Here is a 24,435-nt window from a genome sequence, read left to right as displayed (position 1 = left end):
GCATTTCTACTGTTCACTAGCCTCAACTAGTCTTCTAGCTAGTCTTTTACTAGACAATGCTAGTCCTCCAGCCTCAGAGGATTTTGAATTGTAAAAGTGGGATAGAATAAGTCAGTTAAGTTGCTTGCTAGATCCAGCTCTGTCAAACTCAAGTTGCAGTGGGGGAGGTTTAGGTTGGATATTAGAAAAAACTTTTTCACTAGGAGGGTGGTGAAACACTGGAATGCGTTACCTAAGGAGGTGGTAGAATCTCCTTCCTTAGAAGTTTTTAAGGTCAGGCTTGACAAAGCCCTGGCTGGGATGATTTAATTGGGGATTGGTCCTGCTTTGAGCAGGGGGTTGGACTAGATGACCTCCTGAGGTCCCTTCCAACCCTGATATTCTATGATTCTATGAAATAGAAGGGTTTGTCTAGCATTGCCTAGTAGAAGAAGACACTATATAATTTATAATAATAATATATTTTCTTTGCTATCTAATTATGTATGGACTAATTAAACAGTGGGTGTGCAGGCTTCATTTATGAATATTTTGTCGTTCACAGTTATCATGATTATTGAAACTTTGTTTTAGTACTAGGCAGCCAGTTGAATTTTCCATCAGGTGCTCATTTATTTTAATAGCTTTTTTCCCTAGTACCGTCATTTCCTGGCCCTAATTGAATTAATAGTAGTTTATATCAAAAACGTCTGAGGATCAGGAAATAAATTAGGTCAGCATGGTTGGCAGGGCACTGAGGGGAAATAAAGCATGCTTGTGATCGGCTCATTTGTGGAAACACAAAATGATCTTCAGCACAGAAAATGCTGGCTAACGGTGATATTAAAGATGATTAGTAAAGACTGCACCAATTTATTGATTGGAGAGATGATAAAATTCCTGTTGCTGTTTTAAACTGTGTGAATTTCTTGTTGTGTACCAGAACTGCAGAGATAACACAGCTGGTGAGCACTGTAGTGTTTGTGCCCCAGGCTACTATGGGAAAGTAATTGGATCTGTCAATGACTGCTCTCTTTGTGCCTGTCCCAGAACCAACCTGAGGAGGTAACCAAACATTCTGAACTCTGATGTGCATTTGATCACTACACTGATGCTTGCTAGTACCCTGACAATAAAGGGACCTGTCTTTATTATATCTCCTTGCTTGCAGGGGTTTGCATGTCATCTATTTTTTTCCTTGTATAGGGCTGAACCTTGTACTTGGGATTATCCAGCCTCAGAGGATTTTGAATTGTTAAAGTGGGATAGAATAAGTCAGTTAAGTTGCTTGCTAGATCCATGCTCTGTCAAATAGAAGGGTTTGTTGGAGAGGTCTTGTTTCTGACATGCACTAATTTAAGCCTAGTGCCACTTGGTACTTTAAGCTTCTAAATGTGAATGAATGCCTTTTGTGTGAGGTTTCCCCATTATCTGTTTTACAGAGGGACAATTCATCTTATTTTGAAAGAGAAATTACTGTGTATACACACAAGCTCTTTTTCCAGAAACCTCAAGCTTGAAAGGCAATATGTACGGATGACTGAGCTCAAGCCCGGGACCTAGGAACTACTGAAATCTAATCCTAGTCCTCGTGAGGTGTGAGGCTTTGGCTATGACAATCAACCTCCTACCTCACTTTCCCCACCTGTAAAATGGGCAGGCATAATGGTCCAAAATGACTTAGGATCTGCACATCAATGTGTGCTGGCACAGATCCTGGCAGAAGGCCCACAATGGCATAGAGTATCCCTTCTTGTTAGGGAGCCTGCAGCATATTATCTCTGCCTAAGAAGAGAGCAGCTAGTGTGGTCTGGCTCAAGAAGACAGGATAGGTACCGATTTAGAGCTTCCCTTTGGCGTCTTTCATCAGCATGGCTCCAATGAAGCCCTGATCACAACTTAAACATGTCTTTCCACAGCAGAACAACTGAGGGAGGATGACAGCAGAAACACTGTCCTCCCTCAAGCAGGGATGAAATTCCTCTGGGGGGACAAGAGGCAAGATTTAAGCAGCTCCATCACGGTGAACTGAGCTTAATATCGGGCTGTTTGAGTGAGCTTCTTTTATATTGAATACATAACACGGGCTTTAACCTTTTAGTGAAGTATATAGGTTGAGACTCTAACGTAGTACACAGTTACCAAAGAGCAATGAATTTATAAATATTTCCAAGATACACAAAGATTTCACAGCACAAACTCTATTACACTACATCACAGTGAATGAACGACACTGCAGCGTACAATATTTTGTGTTTTAAATGTCGTGTTCACCTGGTAAGACTGCAGATGTCTGAACTTGTATGGTCTTGCATTTGGGTTGTATCTGTTATTTAGCAACTCTTTCTTCCTCTAGCTTTAGTCCCACTTGTGTTCTGAAAGATGGTCATGATTTCCACTGCGATGCTTGTCTCACTGGATATGAAGGGCAATACTGTGAAAGGTGAGATACATTTACGCTCCAGGAGGTTTTTGACAAGCCCTACACGTGTCTGTACCTTTAATGGAGTACTCAATTTGCATGTGATGCTTTTTTATAAAAAATGGAATTGCTTAGAGTGATTTGTAGATTATTATACATAGACTGATAATTACAAATATATTATGTGCCTCAATCACCTATACATGATCTTAAATCAGCTAGTGATAATGAAAAAGAGAGGGTTTTTTGCTAATAGATTTTAAAATAATTTTCAGTATCCCTTGTCCCCCTTGTCCCTTGTAGGTGTTCTCTAGGTTATTATGGTAATCCTGAAATGCCTGGTGGCAGCTGTCAACAATGTCAATGCAATCCAAGTGGCTCGAGTCACAATAATTGTGATCACATATCTGGACAATGCCTTTGTAAGCAGGGTGTGACAGGACAACTGTGCGATGCATGTGAACCCAGACACATCCTTGTGGAAAACGAATGTGTTTGTAGGTGTTTTTTCTTGTCTCTCACTGGGTTTGTGGTGGTCAGGTGGCATTTGTGTGGGTGTGAAGTGCTTGGTAGTAAAAAAAAAAAAAAGAGATCAGGCTTGCACGTTAACCTACTTTTATGCTGAATTACTAATGTAAGGTCAGTTTCTGCCTGACTTTTACATGACTGGTCAGTGGAGCAGAGGGGTGCAAGGAGCCAATGAAATTACAGCAGCATAGAATATGTTTCGTTGGGCCTGATTCTCTCTCCAAAGCAGTATGAATGCATCAACTTCAATGGTATTAGTCTGGATTTACACCAATGTAAGTGAGGAGATCTGACCCCTCAGACTTACACTGGTGTTAAACTGGTGTGGTGCGGGTGGTGTGGTCAGAATCAGATGCTATGTTTTTAAAACATACTACAGAATGTACAATATTGCATACTATCAATATTATTTGTAGGCTTTCTTAACACATAAAGTAAATGTATGTTATATGTAAATTAATGTTTCCTTTTCAACGAATGCCTTTTTATCGTAACATTACTCCCTTTTTTTTAAAATGATTTCTTCAGCTTGCAATGATGACTGCACAGGTGTTTTATTAAATGACTTGGATCACCTTGACAAAGCCATATTTTCGGTAAACTTCACTGGTGTTACCTTTGCACCATATGGGATATTGGCAGATGTGGAGAATGTAACAAAATACCTGAAGGTAAACAATAAATAATGGAAATATTTACTGATACCTTGTAAGCAAAACTTAGGGCTGGTTCTGATCTCACTTACTTTGGGGTAAGTCAGGAGTAACGTTCTTAAAGTTAATGGCTTTAGAATGGTGTCTGGTATAAAACTGGTGTACATCAGATCAGAATAGGACCATAGATTTGCCTTCAGAATGTCAAACTTTATTCCCTGAGCCTCCCCAGATGTCTATATAACATTGTACCAGTTTTCTTGTGTCTAATATTTAATAAATTAGAGTATTTAATATATATTATTGTACCACATTACCATGCCCATGTTTCACCTTTATATTTTTAGCCAGATCCTCAGCTGAAGTCTATGGAGCTACATTGATTTACTCCAGCTGAAGACAGGCCATTTGTTTTCAGTAGAACAGGGGTAACCTTGAGGGACCTGTACACTACAGGAAAGTAGAAAATCAAGTCATGAACTGGTTTCTCCGTTGGTCCCATTGCTGAAGGTAGTAAGGGATCTGGCAGTGAGTTGTTTCTTCCCTAATGAGCCCTGCTGCTGAAGAGGGTAATATGACCTGCCTGTCCATTACAGAGCTTGCATGGGACACGTTGGCTGCTTGCTTTGCTTATGCTTGCCTGACAGTAATAGGTGCTTTCCTCCGTGACCTATACCAGGAAACAAATGCAAGATAGGATTTTTCAGAATGTCAAAAGATTTCAGTCCCAGAACTGCATGTTATTTGGGCTTCCCTTAATCCTCCCCACCATTGAACTGAATATACCAGGGGCTGGCAAACTTTTTGGCCTAAGGGCCGCATCGGGTTTTGGAAATTGTATGGAGGGCCGGTTAGAGGAGGCTGTGCCTCCCCAAACTGCCAGGCTTGGCCCGGCCCGCCCCTTCCCCCCCCCCCCCGAGACTCCTGCCCCATCCATCCCCCTCCCGCTCCCTGTCCCCTGATCTCCCCCGGAACCTCCGCCCCTGACTGCCCCCCACCACCCCATCCAACTCCTCCTCTCCTTCCTGACTGCCCCCCCGGAACCCCTGCCCCATCCAACCACCCCTTCTCCCTATCCCCTGACTGCCCCCTGCTGCCCCATCCAATCTCCCTCTACTTCCTGACTGCCCCCCCCCCCGGGACCCCTGCCTTCATTCAAGCCCCCTGTTCCTCGCCCTCTGACTGCCCTGACCCCTATCCACACCCCCTCCCCCTGATCACCCCCCCCCCCTCGAACTCACCCGCCCTCTATCCAACCTCACCACCAGCCAGACTTTGGGAACTACAGACCTCCACCACAAACAGGGCGATTGTTTTAAAGGAAGAATTTGATTGTAAGTAATAGTAATGACGCAGAAAAGAAAACAAGAAGGTTGCTGAGTCAGAAGAATGTAATAGAGATGGGACACCAAAGCCTATGTTTATGGAGTGCACTCATGAAACAACCTGTCTTAAACTTACCTACATATCTAGTCATCTGCTTCCAATCCAATCTCCTACTAGCTTAATAAAGCAATTGTTCTTACTGCGCTGCCTGGAGCACTGGTGGCTGGTGGCGCTTCAGCCGCACCGCCCGGCTGGAGCCAGCCATGCACCGCGCAGCACAGAGCACCGGGTCAGGCCAGGCTCTGCAGCTGTGCTGCCCCAGGAGCTCGCAGCCCCGCCGCCCAGAGCATTGTGCCGGCGGTGCAGTGAGCTGAGGCTGCGGGGGAGGGGGAACAGTAAGGGAGGGGCCGGGGGCTAGCCTCCTGGGCCAGGAGCTCAGGGGCTAGGCAGGAGGGTCCTGGGGGCTGGATGTGGCCTGTGGGCCGTAGTTGCCCACCTCTGGAATATACTATCGAACAATTGCTTTATTACATTCTTCTGACTCGACAACCTTCTTGTTTTCTTTTCTGCGTCATTACTATTACTAGAAATAATATTACCATAATGCCTCGGAGCTCTAGTTGTTGGCCAGTAATCCATTATGCTAAGCGCTGGGCAAACACAGAACAAAAGACAATCTCTGCCCCACAGAACTTACAATCAAATTCTTCCTTTAAAACAATCGCCCTGTTTGTGGTGGAGGTCTGTAGTTCCCAAAGTCTGGCTGCAGAGATGCTGCCAACAAGCTGTCATGGTAGCCTAAGTTCCTTCTAAGCTGTGTGGCCGTGCAGCAGGCTATCAAGGGCTGCCCAGCCAGGGAGAGGCGCCCCTCCCCTGGCCCGGTCCAGCCCAGCCCCACTGGAGCTGCCGCGGACAGGGAGAGGCGCTTCTTACCCAGCCCCGAGTTGCTGGGGTGAGAGAAGGCTAGGGGGAGTCCTCTCTCCCTGCCGCAGCCCCGGGGCAGCCTGCACCTCAAACCCCTCATCCCCGACCACACCCCAGAGCCTTCCCCTGCAGCTGGAGCCCCTCACCCCCTGCACCCCAATCCTCTACCCCAGCCCTGAGCCCTCTCCTGCACCCTGATCCCCTCATCCCTGGCCCCACCCTAGAGCCCGCACCCCCAGTCAAAGCCCTCACCACCCCACACCCCAACCCTCTGCCCTAGCCCTGAGCCCCTTCCTACGCTCCAATCCCCTCATCCCTGGCCCCATCCCAGAGCCCGTACCCCCCAGCCAGAGCCCAAACCTCCCCACACCCCAACCCTTTGCCCCAGCCTTGAGCCCCCTCCCACACTCTGAACCTCTTGGCCCCACCCCCGCCACACATCACCTCCATATTGGTGCACATAACAAAATTCATTCTGCACGTGGACGTAAAGAATTAGAGGGAACACTGATGGTAGCTGGTGCAAAGAATTTTGGGGAACATTTAGGAACAACAATTCTTGCTACACATGACTGAACAGGAACAGATACGCTCTTCTAGAATGGAGGGGTTGGGCTGGGTGGGAAGAAACTTAGCAGCTGAAAAAAAGCACTACAGGACTGACTCTTTGGTGAATTTCTGCCATTGCCCTGTCACAGTTCTGGTGTCCCTTGCCTTTGGTGTGGCACTTTTTTTGTGTGTGCAAACTTAACCTGTGCCTAAATGTTTGAGGCTAAATTTTCTCCATGGATCCCTGAAATGTGTGTTAACAGTAAAGAGTTTGAGGCACGAACAGCCTAATCCTCATTAAGGAGAAGCTCAACTGCTCCATCTTAACTCACTTATATTGTATTTCCATCTGTGATACTCCATGTATTCACGTGCTTGGTGCATTACAACTTTGTGAATTCGGTTAAAATATTGTAGGGGCACATTAAAAACTAGGTTCATGTAGCCCGGTCTTTGTCCCTGCACAAAGCCAGTGTAAAAGGCATGCAGATTGCTGGAACAGAATCTTCCGTGCTTCACGGCTGCTAAAATAAGAGTGTGTAGTGAAAAGTACCTACTCAGCAATAACTGTAGTGAGACAAAAAGAAAAGGAGTACTTGTGGCACCTTAGAGACTAACCAATTTATTTGAGCATAAGCTTTCGTGAGCTACAGCTCACTTCATCGGATGCATACTGTGGAAACTGCAGAAGACATTATATACACAGAGACCATGAAACAATACCTCCTCCCACCCCACTCATAGCAGGAGAGTGGGGTGGGAGGAGGTATTGTTTCATGGTCTCTGTGTATATAATGTCTTCTGCAGTTTCCACAGTATGCATCCGATGAAGTGAGCTGTAGCTCAAGAAAGCTTATGCTCAAATAAATTGGTTAGTCTCTAAGGTGCCACAAGTACTCCTTTTCTTTTTGCGAATACAGACTAACACGGCTGTTATTCTGAAACCTGTAGTGAGACAAACTCTAAAGTATAAGTAAAACCATATTTTTCTTTGTATTCTGTCATATCTTGACAAATCCATGATAAAGTGAGACTTCTAGTGCTGATGGATGCTGCAAATTAATATGAAATTGAGTTAGAAGAATAATATTTTCTTTTATAAATGATATCCAGATTGAACACTTAAGGATGTAATTTAATATTTTTATGTGTATGATATTAGAGGATCACTTTGATTCAATTACAGCTTTATGCTTGGTCAGAGATCATCTTACCCTTTCATTTTAATCATGTTGCCATTGTTTTATGTACCAACTCTATAGAAATATTGTACTATTTGAATACTTGTGTAATAATAGAATTAGCTTTTACTTTGTAATTGTTTCTGTATTCTTGTAGGAAAATAATCTCTTTTGGCATATACTTTTAAAACCATATAATATGTTTAGCACTTTACTGCTAAAATGAAAACAGAGTTTTTGTGAAAATAACATCAGCTTCAATTTTGCCTTCAGTGCACATATTTGGCATTTAAGTCAAATGATCTAAACCAGCTGTCACTGCACTGATAACTGAGATGCTCAAGGAATTTCAAAAAAATTGTAAGAAACCTCTATGGAATTTTGGACTCTGGGATAGTTGCCAGGGTTATGGCTATAGTACAGATTGTCATGTTCATGTTGTGCCATAATAATTCCTAACCATTGCTTCTAAAGAAATTATTTGGTAACTTTAGAGAATAAAATGGTAACAACTGCTTACCTTCCCTTTGAGTGATGTCAGACATACCTGTTTCTTTCTCTTTCTGGCTAACCTAAAAATTGCACCCCTTCTGAGATAAACAAAAGTAAATCCAACTGAAAACAAAATTTTAAAAATATCCAGTCTTTTTCAGGTTTCAGAGTAACAGCTGTGTTAGTCACAAGGTCTGTCAATCTTGTCTCCTCTCCATTGTATTGCATCAAAGCCCCTTGTTAGTCCCTTAGAGTCAAAGAGAGGGACCTCTTCCATCCTCCTTCTTCCATATGTGTCAGTTTTGGGACTCTCAACAATGAAGTAGAGACCACCAGCTCTGCTGCTTCTCTTCTTCCAATGCTAAACTTACTCTGCTCTGCCATAGTCCTTAGTTTCTCCTCTCAGGATGTGGATATCTCTGTCTCTCTAGCTAAAATATCACTCCTGTCCCAGTCAGGGGTGAAAGTAACTTAAAGGACTTACCGTTACGCCGGAGTCCTGAGCAGGGGGCATGGCCTCAACTGGAAGAGGCGTGGCCTCAACTGGAAAGGGGGGGCCTTTAAATACCCGGGCCCTTTAAATCAATTTTAAAGGCCCCAGGGCTCTGGCTGTGCTAGCAGTGGCTAGGAGCCCCGGGCCCTTTAAATAACCCCTGAGCTACCAGCTGCAGAGGCGGCTGGGAGCCGCGGGGCTTAGGGGTGATTTAAATCACTGCTGGAGCTCTGCCGCCGTTACCCCAGGGCTCCGGCAGCAGGGCTCGGGAGGTGATTTAAAGGGCCCGGGTCTCCAGCCGCTGCAGGGAGCCCCAGGCCCTTTAAATCTCCGGCCTGGGGAAGCCAGTCTGGTCCGGCACAGTGTACCAGCTCTTGCTGGTACGCCATACCGGACCGTACCAGCTTACTTTCACCTCTGGTCCCAGTTGACTTACCTAACCACCAAGCTGGCTGTTTTTAGGCTTCTTCTTTAGCTGTTTCACTAGCTTCTTCAAAAGCTACTGCCAGGATTTCCAAGGGCCTTGCCCTGGAGAAACCCAGAGGTACTGCTTCCGGCCCTTTCCCAGTGAGTAAGTGTCTGTCTGTCTGCTTAGCAAGAATCATAGCAGGTCTTGGTCTTTCCCTAGCCTTTCCCTGTTCTGAGGGAAGGGACACTTATGTCCCCTGATATGTCTTCCCAGCGTTCCTTGCTATAAGGCTTACTGCTTTCATCAGTTTTGGGAACTATATATTTGAAACCGGAACTGGACCATACTGGCCATACGCTAACTTAAAGAGACATTGAGGTGTTGACTCTCACACCTGTCTAGAAATCCACACTTTGCTCAAGTGTGTATACCTTTTATATCTTACATCTCTTAATACCTTTTGAGAAGCAATATTTTGTGACACCCTTGTTTGTACTAAATATGAAGGGACAAGGTGGATGTGAGGTAACATCTTTTATTGGATCAACTTCTGTTGGTGAAAGAGACAAGCTTTCGAGCTACAAAGACCTCTTCTTCAGGTCATTTTGTATACATTTACAGTAATTCTAGATATGCAGAGTAAGTTAGCAAACTATACATAGAGAAGTGCCTGTCCTGGAATTCCAGGACTAGTGAACATCCTCAGACTTGGATGGATCCAGAGAACTGGCCCTTAATTTTAAAAATGGCCTACCTTTGTGCACCAGCAATACTTCTGAGCTTAGTTTATGTCGCAGCAGATTCAGGTGTTTAAACGTAAACACCTAAATTGTGCACATAGTTATTTGCATCCACAATTTTCTGCACACAAAAATGGTGGTGACCTCATGAAGGCTGGACTAAAAAGCCCCCAGACCTTAAATGTCAATCCGTTACTCTTTTTAGGAGTCTTTATTGTCTAGAGAGGATCCAATCTATTCACTGGAGATGGCGAAAGAAGGTCTTGTGAATATATCAGGAGGCACAGATCGACTGCACAAAGAGGCAAGTACCCTGCACTTTCATTCCTAGCCAAACAGAGTGATCTTTCGGAACCCCTTATGGAAAAGTTTTATAGAATGTAACAGAGCTGAAGCAACAGGATTCTATAGAAAGATAATAGGGTTGTATAGAAGTTACTCTAAAAACTATTAAAAATTAATAAAGGATACAATAGGTTTTTGTGCTATTCTGTATAATTCTGTAGCAGAGATATAATGTTCTCTTAAATTCTACAGAATGATTAAAAATCCTATAGAAGGGTTATAGTTTTTCTGTTAGAAGACTTTTCAGTAAGGTGCTCTTTTTGTATCATGATCCTTCAGTGGTTCATGTTGTAAGAAATGGAAATATTTTCTTTTCATTGGTTTTGACCCAGAAGGCTTATTTAACCTTTTGTCATTGTTGGACACTTTCCAAGAAGTCTTACACTTCAATTTTGCTGTAGTATTTTGTTACAAAATGATTTCAGTGTAAATTGAACAAATTTTAAATAAATGGGCAAATCCTAAAGTCTGTATTAAGTCTTTACACAGGCAAAATTCCCAGTGAAGTAAGACGATTTACTTGAGTAAGATTTTGTCTCCTAAAGAATAAAAATATAGAATAAAAAAGAATAGAAATATCCTTCAGTGGACATATCTGATGTCATTTGTTGACCACATATACCCTCCTAAATCTCTAATTTCATTCAACAGCTGCAGTGGTGACCATATTGCTATAATTACCAGAGATGCCATGTCTTGAAAGTAGTTTTCTTAAGATAGCATTGATGTCAAAGGGAAAAAATGTCAAAGTATTCCTTTTGGGGGTAATAATATTCATTGTGACAACAACTTTGATAACAGTTTTTCACTGATATTTGAGTTTGGGACTGGCAGAATACCTAATGAAGGTGTCTCATCACATCTGCTTGGCAGATACTAGAAATCCACCGAACCAATTTGTTCTGTCTCCTCAAGAACTTCTAATCATTTTCTCATGCAATTCAATGATAACCTTAGAAATGTTTTTCCTTCAGTGGAAAAGCTATCAGAAGGCAATAATCAGTCTTAAAATTGCTTTTTTTTGAAAATGTTTATCATAAACGTTCATTTATTTATTTTTATGCTAGTTAACTAGAATATTGGAGAGAGGATGGCAGCTCAACAATGCAACTCAAAGAACCATGAATGAGAGTCGACATTTGACTGTCTTTATTGACACCATGTATACAACCATCAAAGGTAATGTGTCTGATTGTAAGCTATGGCCACTTACATTATTGAATTAAAAATGTATTCACTTTGTAAATCTGTGAGAACTGTTTGCAAAGAGAGGGTGTTTATGCTGTTTGGGTAAGGGATTCATCTTATTTTGTCTCATTGAGTTGACTGAATTGTTTCCTTCCCACTTAGTACTTGCTGAAGTGGCCACATCTTTAAATGAGACTCTGGCTCTGAATTTCCAGTTGTCAAACAGTACATCTCAGAGTCTGCAGGAAGATATCTCCACCATGCTGGAAGCAATGCGCAGAAGAGATTTCATGCAGCAGGATCAAAATGTCACCACTGTACTAAAGTAAACCTACTGTCTTATTGATATTTCTCTATTCATGGACAATCTATCGTTCATGTAGGGATCTATGAGAGGAAAAAATGGTCCAGTGTCTCCTTAGTATTGGCAAAATTTTATGAAGCTCTGTCATGAGGGGAAGTGGAAACTGAAATGTCTGGAGTTGGCCATAGTTTAAATAGAGTCTCAGTGCACAGTTGGGACCTGATCCAAAGACTCCCATTGATTTCAATGGGCTCCAGACTAGGGTCTTGATGCACATACTATGGAATTGTGTTACAGGGGAAAGTGTCTATTTGCTTTTGAGATAGATTTACTATCTCTGACCAAAGTTCTGCTCCCTCTTCCATAGCTCTGTAGGGCCCCAAATGCAGCATGACTGGGGTGTTCTGCTGCACTGGAGGGTGCGTGATCAAATCTCTGAAACACATGTAAGAATTCCATAATCTCTAAGCACCACCATTCCCAGTTCCACAGGGGTTCTTCCCACATTCAAGCACAGCAGGATTCTGAGCACAGCCCCGGACAGGGACAGGTTTATATGCCATCGTGCAGCTCCACAGCTCACTGTCCCCTAGTGGGATTACAGCAGAAACAGGGGTTACGGTAGCCTGAGGGCTGTAGTAATTTGTGTGTGTGTGTATGTATGTAGGGACATTTCTTCCCCCAGGCCTCCAGTCAACCTCCTGTTGCAAGCCCAGCTGGGGAAGGAAATAGTCTTTTGCTGGTATGGATGCACATGTGGCATATGTTTTGTAGGTGAAACCTCAGCATTTATTTTGAGCATTCAGCTTTTATTCTAAGTCATAACTTTGATTTCACATTGCTTTCTCCTTATTTGTTTCTTTTTGAAGACAGCTTTAGATTCTTTATTGCCAGAGTTGGGAAATCTAACCACCAAATTTTTCAGAATTTGAGTGTGGTTTTCAAAAATGCCCTTTATTGCTTTAACTCTGTTCCCACTGATGTCAATAAGAATTGACCCTGGACTTTAATGGGTACAGAAGTAGACCAGTTTGAAATGCTTTTGAATATCCCACCCTTTGTTTTAAAATATTTTGGATTGGGAAGAATGTTTGTCTATACTTGTCAGGGCTTGTCTAAATGGAGAGTTAGTGCCCGGCAAGCTAGGGTGTAAATATACAGTGCACTAGCGTGTTGTGCATGAACTGTCTGTGTGGACCCTGCTACTGCCCATTAGAAGTTCCCTCGTGGACTTGGACCTACTTCTGTGTCATATTCCCATTGAATAGTTATATTTTCATATGTTAATGTGAATATAAGAACAAAAGAATGGCCATACTGGGTCAGACCAAAGGTCCATCTAGCCCAGTGTCCTGTCTTCCGACAGTGGCCAATGCCAGGTGCCCCAAAGGGAATGAACAGAACAGGTAATCATCAAGTGATCCATCCCCTGTTGCCCATTCCCAGCTTCTGACAAACGGAGGCTAGGAAATCCATCTCTATACATCCTAACCAATAACAATTGATGGGCCTATCTTCCATGAAATTATCTAGTTCTTTTTTGAATCCTGTTATAGTCTTGGCCTTCACAACATCCTCTGGCAAAAATTTCCACAGACTGACTGTGCATTGTATGAAAAAATACTTCCTTTTGCTTGTTTTAAACCTGCTGCCTATTAATTTAATGTGGTGACTTCTTGTTCTTGTGTTTTTATAGACCTCAGTCATATCCCTCCTTCGTTGTCTCTTTTCCAAGCTGAAAAGTCCCAGTGTTATTAATCTCTCCTCATACGGAATCCATTCTATACCCCTAATCATTTTTTGTTGCCATTTTCTAAACCTTTTCCAATTCCAATTGTGACAAAGCTCTGTCCTTGCCTCCGTGGGTCTCGCGTTTCCTGGCAGATTTCGCTAACCTCAGAGGCTCACTGTGACCCTGCACATAACCCTTCTCTCTCTAGAGACAAGGGTCACAGTCTACTGAGCCATTTTCATCATAAGCCAGCGAGGGAGGTGAGGAGAAGTTAACGTTCCTTGCATAGTCTCTGTTGTCTCCCAGTCTCAGGATTAATTAAGGATTAATTAATTAAGGATTAATCAGGGGGCAAAGGTGGGGGGGGAGCCCAGGCCCACCCTCTACTCTGGGCTCCAGCCCAGGGTCCCTAATAGTATTAGCTATGGTAGCTGACCTTATAGACACCTTACATGTACAATTCCCTGGGCTACTTCCCCCACAGCAGCTCTCACTTCTTCAAGCTCCACTTCACCCTCCTCCTTCCTTGTCCCTGATATGGTGTGTACTACTCAGCCTCTCCAACAGCGCAACTTCCTCCCACAGCTCCTGACATGCACACCCACCTGACTGGCTGGGAGACTTTTAACTAGTTTCAGCCAGCCCCTGATTGGCTTCAGGTGTCCCAATCAACCTAGTCTTATCCCTGTCTTCTGGAAAGTTCTTAATTGGCCCCAGGTGTCTTAATTGACCTGGAGCAGCTGCCATTTCACTTATCCTGGTACCAGGGATTTGTTTAGCCTGGAGCTAATACATTGATCTCCCACTACTTTTCTATAGCCATCTGGCCTTGCCCTGTCACACAATATATATATATATTTTGAGATGGGGCAACCACATCTGTACGCAGTATTCAAGATGTGGGCATACCATGGATTTATATATGTGATCCCCAAATATAGTGTTGCTCACCTGTCTCTCATGCTTGGTCCGGTCTATTAATTTCTGTAAGAGCCAGATGGCCATGAAAATGGACTACAAATAAAACCTGGTTATAGTTATAATGAATTAGGACTTGGAATAGCTTCCTGGCCTTATGAAAGTGTTTGAGAACACACCATTAAATAACAAAATATTTCTGACTTTTACAGCAGTTTGGGCTGTTAAACAAAGGCATTTGTAAGTTAACTTTTTCAATTGTAGGCTTTCAGCAGAAATTTCTGAAAGTTCTCTGATAAGTGTCCTTTCACACACTAAGAAGAGAATTAATAAGATTTATGCTAGCAGCATGAGAGTTTGCTTTACAGAATTTATAATGCTCTAGAGCTACCAATTCAAAGCTAATTTAAATAAGCAGTTGGACAATGTATTTGTCAGGCAGCAGATAGTTACCCCATGGCTCTTGGTAAATTTTGTTTATGATGATATATCATTAAACAATATCTAGCTTAAGCGTCTCTAAGGGCTTGTCTACAGTACCTGCTGGATCAATGGGCAGAGATCGATCCAGCAGGGGTAGTCTAGACACGATAAATCAACCGCCAAGCGCTTTCCCGTCGACTCTGGTACTCCACCAGGGCAAGAGGCGCAGGCGGAGTCGACAAAAGAGCGTCAGCTGTCGACTTACTGCAGTGAAGACACCACGTTAAGTAGATCTAACTACTTTGACAGCTACGTTATTCAGATAGCTGAAGTTGCGTAACTTAGATCGATTTCCCCTCCTGCCCCCTTCCAGTGTAGACCAGGCCTGAATTTACTACATAAGACAAAATTCCTGAACTACAGTATAACCTTTTTACGGTACACTCAAGTGTTGGGGGAATACTGCCTTGTAAAATACTGCATTGTAGCTTCATTCTACCAGTTCCTGTATTTTGTTATAATTTGAAACAACGATTTTTGAGGGTATGAACCGTGGATCAGTAGTATGAAAATATAAATGCATATCCATATCTAGTATTAGTAGGAAAGAGTCAGTGTATTTCTTCTTTTGTTTGTGATAACACTGTAAACCAGGCTTGGTTTGCTATAATTGGAAATGTACAAACAGTTGAAAGCAGATTAAAGGATAAAACTGTGAATCAGAATTATTTGTGTATGTGTCATAGCAGGGACTACACTGTGCATCTTACATAGGAATTGCCATTCAGGATCACACCAATTTAGGTTCAGTATTCTCCCTTTGATAGTGGGCAGTATCAAATGCTTCTGGGTAAAGTACAAAAATCCCAGTAATGGATTATCATGGAATAATTGCAAGCAGTTAGCTGTTGGCTAATTCCCTGGGTCTGGGCTGTAGTTCCAAAATCACACCTAGCACCATTGTTTGAAGATAGGCACAATACTTACTTCCCTCCAGTGGGATAGCTGATTTTCATAAGAGATTGCATTTTTTTAATTATTATTATTTTTATTTTTTTAGCAGTTCAGCCACTTTATTTTTAAATTCCTTCAGAACCCTGGGATGTATCCATTCTGTCACGGTGATTTGTTGCTGCTCAGATTATCAGTATGTTCCAGTGCCTCCTCCTATACCATGGCATGATGATCCTAGATTAAAAATGTTTAAACTGCAAATGTCTGAGGTAGGACATGGAACCTTTCCAGATGCATGAAATCCATGCAGGCTTTCAAATCAGAGGTATCCCAAATGGAGCTTTTGAACCAAATGCAGTCCAAAGGGTCCTCAGAAGTGGCTTACTGTACTCATTTCTCTGTAACTACAGGGCAAGGATGAAGCTGATAAGCCACAAGGTTGTATTGTTTGCAAACGCAAACCAGTAATTTCTCGTCTTCTATCAGTGGTGAGACAAGTATAATAAATATTATGGTTGTAAATATTGTTGATGAAAAAAATTGGTATAAGGTTATGTGCAAGCTAGTTGCAATTGTTAGTGTTGCAAAGTTTGGGTAATCCTGTTTTCAGTTCTTCCTTCCTTAAGAAAATACACCTAAATTTCTCTTCCTACATTTATTTACTATTTGCTCTCTGTTTATCAGCACTGCAGAGAGGTTGCTGTTACGGGTTCAGAAAGAGTATCTCAAACCCCAGCAGGAACTTGCAGAACTAAAAAAAGCTGCAAGCCATCTCTTAACAAACCACAACATCAGACTACAAGAAGCCCAGGACCTGGTGAATGAGGCTTGTACTAACACCAATGAAACCAACCGTCTGCTTTTTCTTATCTACAGCAACCTGGCAGAGTTAAATGTAAGACTGGAGATTCCGCATTGTTGTGTAATAAGTATCAGATACATAACGTGTTTTAAATACCTCACTTTTCACACTGAAATGAATCCATAGACTTTTACAAATATTAATATTTGTAATATTCAAGTACATCAAATAGAAACAATGCAATGTGTTCAAAGCGGGAAGGGTTAAGTAGTAGATGAGTTCATCTGCACCAGCTGACATTACAGAGTACCATAAAACAATTGATTTATGCTACAGGATAAAAAGCTAAACATACAAGAAAACAAGGACCTTTCCATCATGCTAATTAAAGAAGGAAAAGTGTTGATGGATGTTGCTGCTTCCCTTGCCACAGATGTAAAGAACTCTACGTCAGTAAGTTACTAAATTGTCTAACATTCATTTGATATAGTGAATTGCATTTTGATTAATTGATAAAGGAAATAATTTCAATGTTTAGAATCTAGAGATCCATCGAGATGGACTGGACCTCTGGAATGCCAAACTAAGGCATCATGTAGATGACCTGGTCATGCAGATGTCCACGAGGGGAACACTTGATCTAGTCTACAGAGCAGAGGATCATGCAGCTGAATGTCAAAAACTTGCAGAAGCGCTAGACAGGTGAGCGCACCAAGATATATGAACTCAATAGATGCTTCATCTAATTTACTGCCAGATTTAATTTAAATAGATAATAGGTTAGTCCGCTAAGGGAGCAGGTCATTTTTTTAATTTAAAACTGCAATAAATTTAATTACTTTTACTTTTCATGAAGTGAATGGTATTTTTATTAATGATGCAGAATAGGTTGATTTAGTCTTGCAATTCACATGAATGATCATTTGTGAAGTGATTAGTTTTTAAGTTAATAAATGTTCAGTGAATACCATGTGATCTAGCTTCTTTATATATCAGTCAGTGGTGAAAAATACTCAAATGTTTAAGAAAGAAAAATTACTTTTATCATGAAAAGGTTATGTCCATTATATAAATACTTCTTTGTCAACACATTCAAGAACTCCATCAAAAAACTATGATGATTGTTAGGCTACCCATCTCATAGCATCATAATCCTCAGAAATGGGCAGGTTACACTTTCAAGGTTACATATAGAAGCACTTTTAAAAACTTCCTTATATTCTCAGAGCTCATCCAATACCAACACCAAGAGTTATTAGCTGGAAAGACATTCTGATTATTGATATGAAAATAAAGACACCAGACATCCCCATTTTCTTCTACGGTTCTCACAGCCCTACCTTTTAAAACTAGCACATAAGTTTTTAAAGTGAAGCCCGATCACAAAGCACAAGTATATTGTAAGCCTGAAAGCAGAGAATTGTGCTTGTAGCTAAAACTTGTACAACTCTATTGGCTTCAGTGTGTCTGCACAACTGTAAGCAGGGAGAATTTGACCTAGAATATCTTTCAGTTCTATCCTGAAATCCATGTTGCTGTACACTGAATCTGTAATCCCCTCTTTCTGTTTTGTTTTTGTTTAGTGTGTGTAATTTGCTTTTTTTTAACGGAAGCTAGTACATTTGATCATAAGGTTTTAAAAATGCAAAATGCACTAAAGACAAAGAGTAAAAAACAAACAAACCCTGAAGTAGGCCAGAACTTCAGCCAGAAAAAATCAAGTGAAACACATTGTGTAATTTGCTCATCTCTCAAAATGCCTTATGTATTCTGAAAACATGTACACATGATAACTCAAAACCTGGAAACATGCTGCCTGGTTAAGACACTTGCGTAAAGGATGGATAATATTTTTCTACTGCAGTGGTCTCTCAAATGTAAGAAATGTATCTCTGAATGCAACAAATGCTGTCCATGCCCACTCCGGTATTACAAATCTGATTGAAAGAACAGAAAATCTGGCAGATGATGCTTCTAGAGTTATAACTAACCCCTTGGACTCAGTAAGTATCCATGTTGGGATTTTAAGTTACCTTCTGCTTCTGATTCTTTTTTGAATACCTGTTTATATGCTGCTACCTCCCTGCAACCATTGAAATCTGTTTCCTTGTCTGACACTTCTGAAGCAGCCAGTCTCACCAACTCTCACACACCCTACTCTGAGTCATCTCCATGGATGCCACCCTCAGCCTCTCCCTCTGTACTCTTCCCACTCCTCTTCCACTTTAGAACAGTGCTGTACTGGATATTCTTTCCCTCCATGTATCCATCATCAGTCATTACTCTAACTCATCTTCCTGCCTAACACCTGACTCTCTTCCTCTTATCACAGCTTCCTACTCTTATCTTTTGATTACTTCAGCTTCAGGGCTCTGATGTCTGAGTTGCCGATCTCCTCCCCTCTTCTCCTTGCATGACCTTCATTTCTGGACCAGCTCCCCATTCACTCCCACTAACTTCACTAAACTCTGCTCCCGGTCCAGTCTCTCAATATCAGGATTCTCTCTCTCTCTCTTCTTTTCTCTCTTCAAACACCAGCTTATTTAATTCAGAATCACCCACTAGTCCCATACCTCCTTGCCTTTCTCAGATTTGCAGCCCTCAAATACCCATCACTTCTCTACTTCAGTCAGTCCTTCCCTCAGCCCTTTTTTTTTTCTTACCTCCACTGATGCATTTGTTGATTTCCCCTGGTTCAGCCTCTTGTCCAGCCCTGACCCCTTTGCCCAGCTCTGCCATCTCAAAGTTTATTCCACATTTAGAAAAAGCATAGCACATTGTGAGCACTGCTGGAAACAAGTAAATAATGTTCATCATGCTGAGATTCATTATAATATCTGATTAATTCTTTTTGTATTATTATTATGACATAAGTTGTTGCCTTCTGTAGTCAGTTTGTGAAATTGGATTTTCTATTCATTCTTAGACAAATAATATATTTTAAAAAGCAATAGAACATAAAGTGAATGAGTCATTTTCTCCATTCTCTGAGAATAATTAGGATTTCTTCTAAGGGGGGACTGGAACACATGACTTATGAGGAGAGGCTGAGGGAACTGGGATTGTTTAGTCTACGGAAGAGAAGAATGAGGGAGGATTTGATAGCTGCTTTCAACTACCTGAAAGGTGGTTCCAAAGAGGATGGATCTAGACTATTCTCAGTGGTAGCGGATGACAGGACAAGGTGTAATGGTCTCAAGTTGCAGTGGGGGAGATTTAGGTTGGATATTAGGAAAAACTTTTTCACTAGGAGGGTGGTGAAACCCTGGAATTTGTTACCTAGGGAGGTGGTGGAATCTCCTTCCTTACAAGTTTTTAAGGTCAGGCTTGACAAAGCCGTGGCTGGGATGATTTAATTGGGGATCGGTCCTGCTTTGCGCAGGGGGTTGGACTAGATGACCTCCTGAGGTCCCTTCCAACCCTGATATTCTATGATTCTATGATTCTTTCAGTTGAACCTATTCTCTTCACATATAGTAAATGTTGTTTGTTTTTTTCAGCCAGAGGAATCTCTTGATTCTCTTGGGAAAGAAGCTTTACAGCTTAGTTTTAAATTTCTAAATGAAACAAAAAATCTGAAGAGGAAAAATGAAGGTCAGTTTCATAAATATACAATTTTAATGGTATTTGATAGAATTATTCCAAAGTTATAAATTTTTTTAAATGAACGTAAGTTAAAGTTAAACATTTTACATAGTCAGGGATATACAGTAAAAGACTAAAACAATGTATCACAGATACATTTAGTTATTGTTCTATTGTGCTGGCAAATGAAGAAAGTAATTTTCCTTTGCAATTATTTAAAGTCAACCTTCTCTTCCCTACATCTCTTCTCCCACCAAAACTGATTGACCTGACCAAGAAGGACAATTCTGAGTGAATCCTCACTGACTTGTGATAGAGTAACTGAGGATATGATCAACATGCAGTGTGAAGCATATACCGTACTCATATTGCACTTCTGTGCATTTGCTGAAATATCTGTTCTGTTTAAGAAAACAAAAAAGCTCCCTTGGATCAATTATTAAATTTATTAAATATTTTTAAATTTTAGGGTTAGTCTGGACTGTATGATCCTAACGTTTGTATGTGCATAGAACAATCACAGCTATTTATTCCAACAGGCCTTGTGTCTAGATTGAATGGATTGAAAAAAAAAGTGGAAAAGATTCAGGAGAGTGCTCATAAAATTACTAACCAGCTTAATGATTCATGGCTGGCACTGCGAGCATTGCCTAATGGTAAGTAAAATTTATCTTGACATACATGTCCTTAATTCAACGCCATCTGATACAAACACAATACAGTCCTTCCTGAAGTCCGGTAGAGCAGCCTAGCAATAAATCAGACTGGAGGCTGATTTAGCCTCTTGCCTTAACAGGAATTTGAATTAGATGTTTTCCATTTGTTTAATTAACATGGAAAACAGTGAAACTGCATTGTGATGTAAAGATTATAGCCTGATTCTCCTCTCACACAGGTGTAAATAAGGAGTAACTCTGAAGGCAACAGAACTATATTGGTGCAAAACTATACTGTGTCAAAAAGAGAATCGGGTCCTAAAATTCTTAATCGGCTTTAAATGGAAAAAACTGTACTGGAGATTAATTTTTTTGCTTTCCCACAACAACAGTCTGTTTGAAAAATCAGCTGCACTGCACCATCTATCTTAACTGTTAAATCTAAATGTTTTTGACAATATAAATGCTGGACTCATTTAACTTTAAAGGTCCCTTGCTCTCTTACTTTCCATGTTGTTCAAAGGCCATTCAAGAATTATAATTTTTTTTTAAAATGGTCAATATTTTAAACTAAGAACAACCCCAAAGTTCATAGAAGCTCACAGGTAGAATTGAAAATGAAATAAAATAAAATAAAATAAAATATGATACTTCTCCTAATGTTTCTTCAGTTATGGGAATTATCTGTAAGGCTTCCAGAGCTGGTGCCAGATTTGCACTGTTTGTCAAGATTTAGAGCACTATTTTTTCTCTCAGGCTTTAAAACATCCTGTTTCACAATACGGGATCTTAAACTGCATCAAAATGCAACACTAATGAAAATAAAAAGCTATGTTTAAATGGTAGGGTTGAGTTACTAATTGACAGAAGAACATAAGAGTGACCACACTGGGTCAAACCAATGGGCCATCTTGCCCAGTATCCTGTCTTCTGAGAGTTGCTAGTGCCACATTTTTCAGAGGGAATGAACAGAACAGAACAATTTCAAGTGATCCATCCCTTGCAATCCTATTCCATCTTCTGGCAGTCCACGGTTTAGGGACACCCAGAGTATGGAGTTGCATCCCTGACTATGGCTAATAGCCATTAATGGACTTATCTTCCATAAAGTTATCCAATTCTTCTTTGAACCCAGTTATACTTTTGGCCTTCACAAAATCTCTTTTCTAAGATGAACAGTCCCAGTCTTTTTAATCTCTCCTCATATGGAAGCTGTTCCGTACTCCTAATCATTTTTTTTTGCCCTTCTCCATACCTTTTCCAGTTCTAATATATATTTTTTGAGAGGGTTGACCAGAACTTTATGCAGTATTCAAGGTGTAGTAATACCATGGATTTATATAATGGAATTACAATATTTTCTGTCATTTTATATGTCCCTTTCCTAATGGTTCCTAACATTCTGTTAGCTTTTTGATTGCTGCTGTACAATGAGCTGATATTTTCAGAGAACTATCCAAAATGATTCCAAGATCCCTTCCTTGAGTGGTAACAACTTATTTAGACCCCATCATTTTGTATTTATATCTGGGATTATGTTTTCCAATGTGCATTGCTTTGCACTTGTCAACACCAAATTTCATCTGCTATTTTGTTGCCCAGTCACCCAATTGAGTGAGATCCCTTTGTAACTCTTCACGGTCAGCTTTGGATTTAACTATCCTCACTGTTCACCCCCTTTTCCAGATCATTTATGAATATGTTGAACAGCACAGGTCCCAGTACAGATCTTTGGGGGAACCCTGCTATTTCCCTATCTACATTGTGAAAATAGACTATCTACTCCTACTCTTTGTTTCCTATCTTTTAACCAACTATTCATCCATCAGAGGACTTTTCCTCTTACCCCAGACTGCTTACTTTGCTTAAGAGCCTTTAGTGTGGGACCTTGTCAAAAGCTTTCTGAAAGTTCAAGTACATTATATCAACTGGATTACCCTTGTCCACTGCATAGAGAGAATCCCTGCTACAGGCATAGAGGTGACACACTGCCTATTATGTCAGCTTCTCCCCCAGCCCTGGCATGAAGGGGAGAAAGGCATGCTGGAGATGGGTGGTGAAGCTGGGCTCCACTCCGTCTGATTTGCCATTGGTGTAAGTTACACCAGTCAGAAGCAGAAGTTAAGAGTAGGGTTTCTCCAGGGCTTGATGGCCCAGGATGAGAGATCCGGAAGCGTTTCTCTGTGGCTGCATCCATCCACTACTTCTGAGCATAGCAGAGATGTAATGGAGAATCAAGCTATTTTAAAAGCAATAAGCATGGGGTTCTGATCTGAACAGTTACCATCTAGATCAAACCTTTGAAAAGCTGGTGCTTGGATCCTACATAATAGAGAGATAACCTTGTGATGGGTTCCTGCCCGGGTGCCACCTGGAACTGAGGTACCACTGAGCTCTCTGACCCACCAGCCTGGGCTCCCTCTCCACAACTGTGTTGCTGTGACAAGCTGCAGAGCCACCCCTGGTCCTACACCTCCACCAGCATTCACACATGTAGGGACACACACAACTGCAGTTACATCCTGGCTCTCTGACCAGCCACTGCATGAACCAACAGTACAGAGGCTACAGTCAAAATAACCACCAGCTTCCCAGCCTAGGACCCCAAAGCTCTACTGTCCTGCCCTTGTCCAAACACCAATCAGTATGAATTTATTATCCAGTTCATCTCCCCCCTCAATGTGGAGAGGAAATGCAATAGCCACTTGAACTAAGATTCCTAAGCACTTCACTTCAAATTTATTGGTTTAGATTAAAACATAAAATAGATTTTAAGTGATTATAACTGATAGCAAACAGATCAAAGCAGATTACCTAGTAATAAACAAAAATGCATACTAAGTTTAACATACTAGAAAGATAGGATTTGCATTAATAATCTCTCACCCTGACTAATGGTCAACAAGCAGGCTGCCGATTCTCAAAGTACAAACTGCACTTGCTTTACAGCTTGGAATCCCCAGGTTTTTCGTACACAACCCAGAAATCCCTTTAGCCTGGGTCCAGCACTTCCCACAGTTCAGTCTTTGTTCCTCAGGTGTTTCCAGGAGTCTTTGTGTGTGGGGAGTGAAGAACCATAGATAATGTCACACCCTGCCTTATATAGCTTTAGCATATTTTTCTGGAACCCTTTGTCCGAAACTCAGTTTGTGGAAAAACACTGACATCCCAAGATGGAGTCGAGAGTCATGTGGCCTGGTCACATGCCCTTGCATATCTTGCTGAGTCATAGCAGCCATTACTTACAGGCTGTCTGGAATGTTCACAGGAAGGTTAAGTTCTTCCAGGGTTCATTGTCTTTGCTGAGGGGCCATCAGCACTGTCTGGCTTCTTCATTGTTGTATCAGAAAGGCTAGTTGTGGATGTCACCCAGAGTAAGCACATTTGAAATACAGATTCATAGTCAATATTCCTTTAGGTACAAAAATGATATATACATACAAATAGGATAACCATATCAGCAAATTATAACTTTTCCAGTAATACCTCACATGACCCGTCTTGTACAAAATGCATCGTAATTATGCCATAATAATCTCATATAATAATATTGCTGTGAAGAATATGGGGTGCAGAGTCACAAATGTCTTTTTTTTTTTTTTAAAGTGTCGTACGGACAGAATGAAGTCTACCATTTATTAGTTCTGTGCTGGTTGAAATGTTGAAGAAAAAAATAATTGAAAAATCTAAATAAGAAAATACTGACCAGCTCTAACCATTTGACTTGAGCTTTCTTAATGCCCTGAGAGTTGTTGCATATCATGAATCTGGCCCTATGCTTATTTATGTGTTTTGTTTTAAATTGTTCATTCTAGAGGATTATATTTACATA

At 41.2% G+C, this 24,435-nt stretch overlaps 1 protein-coding gene across 1 annotated transcript in view; it reads left to right on the top strand.

The window, feature by feature from the left end:
* LAMA1 (laminin subunit alpha 1) overlaps window positions 1–24,435 on the top strand; it is a 155,796-nt gene that overhangs the window by 98,785 nt on the left and 32,576 nt on the right. Inside the window, 13 exon segments of the mRNA XM_077809059.1 lie at window positions 923–1,044; window positions 2,336–2,422; window positions 2,705–2,898; window positions 3,458–3,600; window positions 9,902–10,000; window positions 11,109–11,220; window positions 11,392–11,554; window positions 16,245–16,455; window positions 16,699–16,815; window positions 16,901–17,064; window positions 18,227–18,365; window positions 19,863–19,956; window positions 20,487–20,603. Coding sequence (XP_077665185.1) covers window positions 923–1,044; window positions 2,336–2,422; window positions 2,705–2,898; window positions 3,458–3,600; window positions 9,902–10,000; window positions 11,109–11,220; window positions 11,392–11,554; window positions 16,245–16,455; window positions 16,699–16,815; window positions 16,901–17,064; window positions 18,227–18,365; window positions 19,863–19,956; window positions 20,487–20,603 — 1,762 coding nt within the window.

The sequence above is a fragment of the Eretmochelys imbricata genome, chromosome 2, assembly GCF_965152235.1.
Source record: "Eretmochelys imbricata isolate rEreImb1 chromosome 2, rEreImb1.hap1, whole genome shotgun sequence".
Taxonomy (NCBI): Eukaryota; Metazoa; Chordata; order Testudines; family Cheloniidae; genus Eretmochelys; species Eretmochelys imbricata.
The sequence above is the reverse complement of the archived record's forward strand: the minus strand, read 5'-3'. Positions and strand labels throughout refer to the sequence as shown.